General features: G+C 42.6%; 1 protein-coding gene across 1 annotated transcript in view; it reads right to left on the minus strand.

Moving 5' to 3' along the window:
- The window catches only part of LOC309555269 (tetraspanin-11-like), a gene marked incomplete at its 5' end in the record, with an annotated part of 83,373 nt that extends 73,377 nt beyond the window's left edge, over window positions 1-9,996 (minus strand). Inside the window, one exon of the mRNA XM_082257174.1 lies at window positions 9,910-9,996. Within this exon, the coding sequence (XP_082113300.1) occupies window positions 9,910-9,996 (87 nt within the window). The remainder of the gene's footprint in view (window positions 1-9,909) is intronic.
- Window positions 9,997-12,766: the final 2,770 nt, after the last annotated feature.

Here is a 12,766-nt window from a genome sequence, read left to right on the forward strand (position 1 = left end):
CTGCCATGTTTGACGCATCTACCTCCAGAATGTATTGGAGGGATGGGTCTGGATGGCGTAATATGGGAGCGGAAGTAAACCTTGTCTTTAACAAGTGGAAAGCCTTATTTGCTTCTTCTGACCATTTAAATGGTATTTTTATGCTAGTGAGCTGTGTGAGGGGTCTCACAATAGCAGAAAAGTTTTTTATGAACTTCCTGTAGAAATTTGAAAATCCCAGGAATCGCTGTAGCGCCTTGCGTGTAGTTGGTGTAGGCCAATCCTGAATGCAGGATATTTTACTCATGTCCATCTCGATTCCTGTTTTGGATATGATGTAGCCTAGAAAGAGTACCTCATCTTTATGGAACAAGCATTTCTTCAGCTTCACATAAAGATTATGTGCAAGCAATCTCGATAATACAAGTCTTACATGTCTTATGTGTTCAGACAGGGTCCGTGAATATATAAGTATATCGTCCAGATATACCACAACACAGACATCTAGTAAGTCTTTAAAAATATCGTTTATAAATCGTTGGAAAACTGCAGGGGCATTGCATAGGCCGAATGGCATCACAAGATATTCGAACAATCCGTATCTAGTTCTGAATGCAGTCTTCCACTCGTGTCCATCACGGATTCGAATGAGATTGTATGCTCCTTTCAGGTCTAATTTTGAAAAATAGGTAGCTCCACGCACCTGCTCAATGAGCTCAGGGATAAGCGGTAGAGGATAGCGATCTTTTATTGTGATAGCATTCAATTTCCTGTAGTCGATGATAGGTCTGAGACTTGAATCTTTATTGCGAACAAAAAAGAGTCCTGCTGCTGTGGAAGAAGTGGAAGGTCTAATAAAACCTTTTTCCAAGTTCTCATCCAAATAGTTTTTGAGATGGGCAAGTTCATCCTGTGAAAGAGGATAAACATGACCGAACGGCAATTTGCTATTTGGGAGTAGATCAATGCTACAATCATAGTCTCGATGAGGAGGTAATGCTTGAGCATTTTTCTCAAGAAAAACCTCAGAAAGATCCTGATAACATAGTGGTGCAATCTCATCTGTCACCACAGACAGAATCTTCCCGGAAAACGGGAGGTTACACGTTTCCTCGCAATAACAAGAAGGGAAGGTCAAGGACCGTTTCTTCCAATCTATGGTTGGTTGGTGTGTGTGCAACCAGGGAAGTCCCAACACAATGGGAAAGTGGGGTGATGGTATTAAATCGAAGGTAGAAGTCTCCCTATGAGACTCGTTAATAGTGACTAGAAGTGCTTGTGTCTGATCGGTGATCGGACCAGAGGATAACGGAACACCGGTAATAAGACTTACTGAGACAGGTTTGAGTTTAGAAATAATAGGAATTTTATTTAAAGCAGCAAAACATATATCCATATAATTTCCACAAGATCCTGTGTCAATCATGGCCTTAGTAGTAATCCTGTTCTGGTCCCACTGTAATGTCAAAAAAACAGAAATGTAGGGGTTAGTGAATGAAGTTGTCAATCCTCCTAGGGAGACATGTGAACACTCACCCTTCTTTTTGTTGACTAGGGGACAGCCGTTTATCTTGTGATCCGGGGATGCACAGTACAAGCAGAGATTTTCATTTCGTCTTTTGGCTTTTTCCATAGTTGATAGCGGTGGGCGTATGGTTCCTACCTCCATAGGAACGGCCAGACTCCGAGAGGAAACGGATAATGGCATTCCCATCTTTTCAGCCTTTCTTTCTCGTAGTCTTCTATCTATGGTAATACTGAGTTGTATTAATGCATCCAGGGTTTTTGGCAGATCCGCTCGGGCGAGCTCGTCCTTAACGGCTTCTGATAGGCCAAGCCTAAATTGGGTTTTCAGAGATGCATCATTCCATTCTGAATCAAGGGTCCATCTCTTGAACTCTGCGACAAAGTCTTCTACAGGCCTCCTTCCTTGTTTCAAGGATCTTAACTGAAGATCAGCAGTACTCTGCCTATTGGGGTCATCATATAGGCTAGTGAGCTCTGCCAGGAACAAGGCATAGGAGTTGAGAAGCTGGTCGTTTTTTTCAAAAAGAGAATCTGCCCAGGCTCGAGGATCGCTTGATAGGTAAGAAATAATAGTACAAACCTTAATGTGATCAGTAAGGTAGGTACGAGGTTTTAGCAAAAAAAGTAACTCACATGCGTTTTTAAATTCGCGAAATTTTTTGCGATCGCCTGTAAATACCAAAGGGGGATTTATTTTGGGTTCAGGGGACTGAGCAGAGGTAAGTTGTGTCAGTCTAATTACCTGCTGCGACAGAGCCTGATTGTCTTCTTTTAATTCAGCAAGTGCGTGTATTAACGCAGATACTTGCTGTTTTAATTGTGTCACCTGAGTGGTTATTTCTGCTGAATCCATTTTTGGGTTCGTTCAATCTGTAACGCTCCTGCGTTTCTTATATGGTGTGGATTTTCAGCTGCAGAAATAGTTCCACGTCAGTAGTCATGTAAGAGATATGCTGAGATACCATTCCAAACCTCAATGACTCATCATGTGTGGAAGGTCTTATTTCAGCCAGTAAATACACACAGTTAGCAAGCTGGTTCCTAGAGTGACTTTATGTATGTGGTAACACAATGATGAAGGTTGAGGGATAGGTTGAGTGGAGGTGGTAGGTGATAGACACTTGAAGGTGAGACAGTAGCAGATGGATGCAGGAAGGTTTAGCAATGTTGTATGGTAGCAGATGACAGAATAGCAGGTGGACATACAAAAGAGATCAACCCAGTGCAGAAAAGTAGCAGTAGTCTCAAGAGCTAGCAATCTAGTTATGCAGATGTGATAAACAGTCTTTACTATGCAGAGCTAGATAGTGTAAGCTTAGTATAAGTTTATAGAGAATTCCCCTGCGGGGTACTTAGCACTATTAGCGATACAGCGAAGGGTGGTTCAGGAGAGGCGGATGATCCAGTAGCGGGATACAGGGATCAGCGCAGCGAGGTTCCGTCAGCGAGGTAAGCTTGTAAGCATGGAAGCTTCAAGCAAGGATAGCATCCAGGTAAGGGTGTTTGAACGAACACATGTGAGTGAGAACCGGCGCTTTAGATAGCCATCTAGTCCGGCGCTGGGTGATGACAGCTCCAGTCTTAAAGGTGTATGCGCACCTTTCCAAAAGTAAATGGTGGGGCGCATACACTTGTGGAAAGTGTAATTTAGGGTACCAAAGGTACCGGAACATTACATATATATACACATATATGTCTGAATATATACCCCTAGACATATATAGGTGTGATAGTAGCAGAAATAAATGCTTGCGCTAATGAAATCATTTACAGTAATATATTTCTGCTACTATCACACCTATATATGTCTAGGGGTATATATTCAGACATATATGTGTATATATACCCCCTATACACATGTTCAGATGTTTTGCCTGCCTGGGGTTCTTTGCAGTCAGGAAAAACATCTGAACTTGTGTATAGTGGTACCGTGCACAAGTTCTGATGTTTTGCCTGCCTCCAAAAACCCCCAAAAAATGGCAGCAAAAACACACCTGGGCATTTTTTTTTTTTGACGCTAGCGTTTTTTTTTGGCATTTTTTTTGGGTTCTTTTGAGGCAGGCAAAACATCTGAACTTGTCTATAGTGGTATATATACACACATACTTATATGTTTATACACACCTAGACATATATAGGTGTGATAGTAGCAGAAATATATTAGTGTAAATGATTTCATTAGCGCAAGCATATATTTCTGCTACTATCACACCTATAAAATGCCAAAAAAAACGCTAGCGTCAAAAAAAAAAATGCCCAGGTGTGTTTTTGCTGCCATTTTTTGGGGGTTTTTGGAGGCAGGCAAAACATCAGAACTTGTGCACAGTACCACTATACACAAGTTCAGATGTTTTTCCTGACTGAAAAGAACCCCAAAAAATGCCTTCTATTAAACCGGGAGAGAAGCTAACTACCTGTCCTGAAAGAAAGTGTTCTAATACAAACAATCTTTTTTTTTCATGGTTCTGGACATGCTACAGAGCTGAAACTTCACATGCACACCTTTTAGACCCCCCCAGATACGAAATCCAAAGTAAAAATCAAAACATCTCTTTTTTTTTTTTATTTTAATTTTTTCAATAATTGGCTTTTTTATCAAAAATGACAATTTTTAAGAACTTTTTTTGTGTGATTTTGTGTCTGGGGGGGTCTAAAAGGTGTACCTGTGAAGTTTCAGCTCTGTAGCATGTCCAGAACCAGAAAAAAAGATCATATAGGTGTTAAAGTTAAAGGAGGCTCCCGACCCACATCCCGGTTCTCCTGAAAAATTATCTTTTTTTTTTCATGGTTCTGGACATGCTACAGAGCTGAAACTTCACATGCACACCTTTTAGACCCCCCAGATACGAAATCCAAAGAACCCTGGGCACTTTTTAGGGGCGTTTATTGGGTTTTAGGGCTTAAAAATTGTGTTTTTTGATTACCGAAGTTCGGGTCCCATTGATTTCAATGGGGTTCTGAAATCCGGGCCGAACTTTTCGGGAAGTTCGGATGTTCTGGCCGAACCGAACTTTTCAAAAGTTCGATCATCCCTAATAGGTACGTCGGTTTGCAGGAAGTGGTTAAGTAGTAGTGTCTGCCCTTACAGTCACCACCTGTTCAGTCTTAGCGTTGTAATATGGAGGGGGAAGGAGACATATTTAAGGCTAGTTTTAGGGGGAAGGCTAGTGGAACCTCACTGAAAATCGAAAGTTCCACTCTTCCTCCTCTGCCAATAATGGAAACACTTTTCTTTGGGGGAGAGTGGGTACCTAGTTTTGACAGGTACTTGCTTCCACTTCTGATGGAATTGCCTAGGCGATCCTAGCGGACGTTCAGCAACCCCCATCCCTGCCTACAACCTCCTGGGACACGTCACAGGTTCCAGGAGGATGCGGAACCATTCACACCTCTCATGCATGCGCCATGGGGAGCCAGCTACAAAGCTGCAAGGAGTCACAGCAAGCTTCCCCCATTCATCATGGCAGCATTGGAGACCCAAAGGCCAGAAAAGATCCAGCCGGGGTGAGGACAGCGCTGGATCCCTGGACTGGTATCAGTTTATTGAAAGTCAGCAGCTACAATATTTGTAGCGACTGACATTTTTAATTTTAAAAAAAATGACTGCAGATCCACTTTATGTGTACGCTGAGTGCCCTAGAAAGTGTGCTGGATTTGTCCATCTATACAAACCCTTACAAATCCTTTCACAGGTAAAAATCATTCACAGGTGTATTTTTGCTGAATGCCTGGAGTTTGATTTAAGTCCAGACAAATACAGTCCATAATACATTACATTCTTGCATGATAAACATTTGGGAATTTTAAATACTTACAACCCCAGGAGAAAATAACTTTTCAGGCTATAATTTTGCTTTGAAACATGCTAAATATTTCTGTCTCTCTTGCCGACATGCTGCTTAAAATGCAGGGAGCAATGTGCTCGGATGCCAAGCGGAAAATTCTTTATCTTCTTTTAAAATATTCCTGTTTGTCAGCTAGTAAAGATCCGAGGCAGCAATCCTGTTTTTAAAAAGTATCAACTGTAATAGTGCTTTTAATGAGGATATTAAGGGGGACCTGTACTGTGAAAGCCTGTCCGGAAAGGCAAATATAGGGCAAAGGACCACCAGTATTACCTGTAGACTCCCTGTAGTTGATCTTTTCCTCATCACTAATTTACCATGCCTTTCTTTGCACTGTGTTTCTGTGTGAAGAAGACAACTATCTTTGAATCCTCGTGTCAGGGCTGCCCCCCTGATGACAGGTGGGAAAACATCATTAAACTATATGTCAACTTCTGTCCCATCAACCTTTTTTTAAATAAAGACACGGACTGCGTGACATACATTTAAATGGCCACAGAAACCTTTTTTTTTTAACATATTAACCACTTGCCGACCGCCGCACGACTATCTACGTCGGCGGTCAGCCCCTCACAGGCAAACTAACGTAGGGCTACGTTGCTTGCTTGTGAGGGTCTAGGGAGCGAGCGCGCACCCCCGGAGGCGCGCTCCCGCGTGGTCACGGACCCCCCCGCGCGTGTGACCAGCAGACCCGATGTCCGCCGGCCACTCGGCGATCGGCTGCAAAGACACTGATCACATGGATCTACTATGTAGATCCGTTGATCAGTGTCCTTACAGCTGAAGCCACAGCCAATCACAGTAGAAAGCACGCCCCTAGGGACACACACAGCCCCTCCCTCCCAAATAAAGTTAACCCCTTCACTACCAGTGTATTTTTACAGTAACAGTGCATATATATAGCACTGATTACTGTAGAAATGTCACTGGTAACCCCAAAAGTGTCAAAAATGTCAGTCAAGGGTCCGATCTGTCCGCCGCAATGTCGCAATACCGCAAAAAAAATCGCAGATCGCCGCCATTACGCGTTAAAAAAAAAAACAACAAAAATGACAAAAATCTTTCCCTTTGTTAGTAAACGCGATAACTTTTGCGCAAACCAATCAAAATACGCTTTTTGCGATTTTTTTTACCAAACATAGGTAGCATAAAACAAATTGGCCGAAAATTTTAAAAAATTTTGATTTTTACATTTTTTTTGGGGGGAATTTCATATAAAAAAATGTGAAAAATATTGCTATTTTTGCAAAATTGACGCTCTTTTTTTGTTTATAGCGCGTGATCAAAAAATCGCACAGGTGATCAAATACCACCAAAAGAAAGCTCTGTTTGTGGGAAAAAAAGGACGCCAAATTCGTTTAGGTACAGCGTCGCACGACCGCGCAATTGTCCGTTAAATTCACGCAGTGCCGAATCGCAAAATACCCCCTGGTCGGAATGGGGGTAAAATCTTCCGGGGCTTAAGTGGTTAATAAATAACATCAACTACAACAATTTTAATAGTGCAAACTTAACAATGCAACCAGGAGGGGGTCTTTAGGTGTCCTTTAAAGTGGAGTTCCACCCAGGGGATACTTTTTTTTAAAAAAAAATACCCCAGGGACAGTCAGGGCTAATACATTCCACAATGGCTAGCCTCTGATCTGTCCCGGGTTGCACTTACCTTTTAGGAGAAATACTTACCTTGAAAAAGTATTCTCCAGCGCTGCCATCTCAGGTGTGGGCAGCTTGAAGCCAGCGCGATCCTCTTCGGCGTCCTCTTCCTTCTTCTTCGGTCCCAGGATGCGCCTTCACCGACCCCGCCGTCACTTCCGGTGCGCGCGTCATCCCTCCACAGCTTCTGGGCATGCCGGTGTTCCGTGAGAATTACCTACCCGTGAGAAAAACCTACCCTCGTCACTTCCGGTGCACCCTGAGTGTCTGTAAAGCGGCGGTTACATTAAAACAGCTGTACTACAATATGAATCATCTCCGCTCCTTCCCGTGACACTTCACTGATGTCGGCTACTAAATATAAAAGCACAGGCGGGTGTATGAAAAGATAAATAACGGAGCCGCCAGCCGCTTTTATATTTACTAGCCAAGATCAGGGTAGTCACAGGGGAAGGAGCGGTGATGACTCATATTGTAGTACAGCTGTTTTAATGTCACCGCCGCGTGGGTAGGTTTTTTTCACGGACACCCTAATACTTTCATACTACTGCGCATGCCCAGTAGTCAGCTCCTTATCTTTTTCATTAGGTCTCCGGGCCTCTGAGCATGCGCACTGCTGCGCTGCTCAGCTGTTCCTGCCCGGAAGTGACGAGGGTAGGTTTTTCTCACGGGGTAGGTAATTCTCACGTTACACCGGAACTGACGTCGGGGCCGGTGCAGGCGCAATGATTCCTGGGAGCGATGATGTTCAGCTCCCAGGAATCATTGCAAAAGCCAGGAAGTGACGAATCGCCGTGGCCGCCAGAGGGAGGAAGAAGGAAGTAAGGTGAGTATATTTTCTCTACAAGGTAACAAGGTAAGTAAAAAAAAAAAAAAAAAAATTGCGATTATCCATTTGTTTTTCAGGTGACCCGGAGCGAGAAGATGGAGGTAAGTATAAAATTAGGGTGAAACTCCACTTTAAGGCACACTTTTGCAACCATAATCACCCATGTCCTCAGCGCCACCCGAACTGGCTTGAAGACGATTAAGGACATTCTTACATTTTCCCCCAGGAGACCTAGCTCCTGGAAGAACTACCAATAATCAAATGCAAGAGTCATACCCTAGATGGGCCCCCCAATTTATACAACAATATAATTAAACACTAAAGCCCCCCCCCCCCCCAAGACCCCTAAACCCATCAAGCTGCTGAGAAAAATTGTACATTTTTTTTGTATTTATTATTATCATCATTTTTTAAATAAAAATTACACAAGGAACCCAAAATATAGGGTGGGAGGGAGGGGAAGCTTTCTGGATGAATCTCAGCATTCCTTGTAAGCACCACCCTTGCGACACAATCCTGCCCATCTGAACCCCAGCCTCTAATCAGGCAATAACTATGCCCCTACCCCACTATCTTTCTAGCTGACCCTTCTCTGACCTGTTCCTCCTCTTAGCCATGCCGACCCTCTGTCCATTTTCTCTTCTCCAGGTTGCACTGGAAGCACAGATCCACAGAATGAATGAAGCAGATGCAGGGAGATCCTTGCACTGCAAGTCTTCAGGTACAGCTTCCTCTCCGGCAAGGAGAACAGTGGGCAGCAGAGTAGTGACATCACCAAATTGCATTCCTCAAAGGGTCTTGTTACCTTATATAAAACCCATGTGCAACCCATCTGCTTGCAGAAGAGACATGCTCCCTGCAAAGCTAATATTAACTCTGATGAGATGTAGAATCTCTGCCTGAAGACAGATGTAGGTTAATTACACCAGCGAAAGGAAAAATATTTATTTAAAGAATAAATAGGTAAACTTAAGACTGTTTTTAGATATTTGTCTGGATGTCTTTCTTAAATTTGAGCTTCATCTAACCCTTTTCCAGTGCAGATAGAGCGATGAAGGGTTAAAAAGAAGGGAGAGAGGGTTACATAGTATACTGCCCCACTTTTGTGTATTTTTTGTGTCTTATATTGAACTGCATAAGATTATAATTTTTATGTAATATGCTGACATCTAGTGGCGGTTTTGGGCCACTATAACTTGTTTACTAATGTAATTGGGGTACCTTCCTTTCTCCTTCCCTCCTGTTTAGTGTTAGTTAGTTTAGTCCTAGCTAGACCCTCTCCACTTCTTCCATGTTCCCTCAGTCAGTGTTAGTACTTGGGAGACAGGGCTTAGGAAAGTCATTGGCTTGTTATATTTCACTAGACTGGAAAAAACATCCTCTGTACAGCAATTAGCTGAGGTAAAATTGTGTTGGAATTCAACTTATGCATCTTACTGAAGAGCTAAGCTGCCTGTGGATGGTGCCAATTCAGCAGGTGACCATACTGTCTGAACAGACTGGGTTCAAAGAGGTATGTCAATTCATAAAATGGCATTTGAAACATAACACATAATGCTTGCTAAATGATTTAGGCCTGGTTCACAATAGTGTGATGTCAGATACGAGTCGCACATGGTCGCATGACCATGGAAAACATATTTGTTTTCAAAAGTGCCCATTCACATTAGTGGGACTCCGTCTGGTTCCTGTGCTACGTTGGTGTGATTTACCATTCAATTTGGCCCCATAGAACATGCAAACCACATCCAAAATGCAGCCAAAGTCGCACTACATAATCGCACTGCAAACCATGTCAAAATCTCATCACAGTGGTGTTTACCAAGCCTTAGAATATTGGCACCCACTCCTTCATTTTTCCTAGCAGAGACGGGCCATCTGGATTAATATGTGCTGGGTGTTCAATCAGCAGAATGAATGTCATAAAATTGACCAAAAAGCAATCTACCAATCTTTTAAAGACAATCTGTCTTTTTATAGCAGGCAAAATCCGAAGGTGTAAACGCCCAGAGGTAATTCCATCAAAGGCTTCTCACTCAGGTATTCTGTTTGATAATAGATTATTATGAAACTCACCCAAAAGAAGAAGTTGAAGAGGAATAAGAGATATTTTAGGCAGATTGATCCCCTCTCATCTTTTTCCTCATCCTGTTCATGTCCCATCGCTGCAAAATCTAAAAATAAACAGTTTATAGTTTACTAACCGCTCCACGGAATTTATATGCATCTGGTAAATAACTTATTGATTTTCCTTCCTCCACAAATCTGTAAATATCTATGCAGGACAAAAATCATTTCTCATAACAAACAACGAACACTGGGAGGACATATAAAACGTTAGAAGAAAGCAAACATAAAAATGTTAGAGTCAACAACAGCCAATCAGAAACCAGGATATATATTTCTACCAAAATAGATTCAAAGTGGGCAGAGTCAACGGTTGCAGCCAGCATTGTGATACATGTGCAATATAAATATGTATGTAAAAAACTATGCTTAAAATGCTATGTAATATTGTGTTATATATGGATTATTTTACTATGTATATATTTCCTTATATACTGAACAAAATTATAAACACAACACTTTTTTGTTTTTGCCCCCGTTTTTCATGAGCTGAACTCAAAGACTTTTTCTATGAACACAAAAGGCCTATTTCTCTCAAATATTGTTCACAAATCTGTCTAAGGCCCCTTTCACATGGCTCCGTTCCATCGACGGAGCCATTCTGCTCAGCGGGGGATCGATCCGCCGATCCCCGCTGAGCAGGCAGATGAAAGCTCCATCTCCGCTCTGTGTGCGGTGACAGAGGTGTCAGATCCCTGCTTTCCTCTATGGGGGAATCAGATGAGAACGGACCGCCTGTCTGTTCTCATCCAATCTGCCAGACGGATGGAAAATAGGGTTTCCATCCGTCCGGATTTGACGGATAGGATCGGATCGGATGTCAGCAGACATGTCTCCGCTGACATCCGCTGCCCCATAGAGGCCAGTTTTTCAGGCAGATCTGAACGGTCAGCATGTGTGAAAGGGGCCTTAAGGCCTGTACACACGATAAGAAAATCTGTAGGGAACGACGACCGATCTGCCGATTTTCGGATTGTTAGTATGGTGCTTTCGACAGCCGAAAAAAAAGGCCGAAAAAAAATCCTGATGTGCAGGCTATAAAATTGTTGTCGTCTGTCAAAATAACGTCCGATTTTCGTCTCATTAGTACATATTTCGACGGAAAAAAATCTAGACTAGGCTAGACTAGGCATGCTCAGAGACGAAAGAACACATACAAAACAATCCAACACATGACATCACTTCTGAAGTAAAATTCTGTCGTACGGGAAAATTTGTATGAAAAAACCTCTTCACTTTCCACATGAGACTAGCATGCCACAAAAAACGGACGACAGATCGTTCGATAATCTGATCGTGTGTACGGGGCTTTAATCTGTGTTAGTGAGCACTTCTCCTTTGCTGAGATAATCCATCTACCTCACAGGTGTGGCATATCAAGATGCTCATTAGACAGCAGGATTATTGCACAGGTGTGCCTTAGGCTGGCCACAATAAAAGGCCACTCTAAAATGTGCAGTATTAATCACACAGCACAATGCCACAGATGTCGCAAGTTTTGAGGGAGCGTGCAATTGGCATGCTGACTGCAGGAATGTCCACCAGAGCTGTTGCCCGTGAATTGAATGTTCATTTCTCTACCATAAGCCGTCTCCAAAGGCGTTTCAGAGAATTTGGCAGTACATCCAACCGGCTTCACAACCGCAGACCACGTGTAACCACACCAGCCCAGGACCTCCACATCCAGCATCTTCACCTCCAAGATCATCTGGGCCATACACACTATAAGATTTTCTGAAGACTTTTTCCTTCAGATTTACCTTTTCTATGTAGTGCAAGGGCCTGCCAGATTGCATACAAATTGAAAGTGTTTAGGTTTGACCTCATATTATATGGTTTTGGTAAATCTAAAGGAAAAAGTCTTCAGAAAATCTTATAGTGTGTATGGCCCATAAGACCTGACACCCGGACAGCTTCAATCGGTTTGAATAACCAAAGAATTTCTGCACAAATTGTCAGAAACCGTCTCAGGGAAGCTCATCTGCATGCTTGTCGTCCTCATTGGGGTCTCCACCTGACTGCTGTTCGTCGTCGTAACCGACTTGAGTGGGCAAATGCTCGCATTGGATGGTGTCTGGCACTCTGGAGAGGTGTTCTCTTCATGGATAAATCCCGATTTTCTTAGATCTTTGAGTTCAGCTCATGAAAAATTGGGGCAAAAACAAGTGTTGCGTTTATAATTTTGTTAAGTAGAAATTGCTTGCTGTACAACCCGATTTGCTACATAGACTCCTGAAGAAACCGTAAATATGGAAAAACAGTCTGTTGCATCTGCTGTAGTATGGAATATATAAACTCAATCTGTTATCGTCTGTATGAAATCTATTCATAATTGTTTTTAAAGAAAAACTTTTTTGACGAAAATTAATAAAATGAATTGTTGATTTTTAAAAATTGTGTGTTAAAGTGATTGTTACCTCAGGTGGCCCAAATTGCTTTAGAAATTATTATCTTATCTAAGCAGTTGCTTTTTTTTTTGTTATTGAAATCGCAGTCACATGTCCCCTCTCCTATCCTTGTCCACAGCCAAGGAAGCTGAGTAGCAGGTGCCCAGATTCCTTCCGACGTATGCAAAATACGCCAGAAGAGGAATCTGATCTTTGATCTTGTGGCCGTGCAGGGGGAGGAGAGGGGCGGGACAGGGTGGAGCAAGGAGTGGAGGAGATCGTTTTCTTACTCCTGACTAGGGATGATCGAACGGTTCGGGTCGACCATCGGTTCGACCCGAACATTTGCTGTTCGAAATTCTGCCGAATTCCGAACTTTTTGCTGAAAAAGTTCAGAATTTGGCGAACCAGAACCGACC

This window comes from Pelophylax lessonae, assembly GCF_965119305.1.
Source record: "Pelophylax lessonae genome assembly, chromosome: 4".
Classification (NCBI taxonomy): Eukaryota; Metazoa; Chordata; class Amphibia; order Anura; family Ranidae; genus Pelophylax; species Pelophylax lessonae.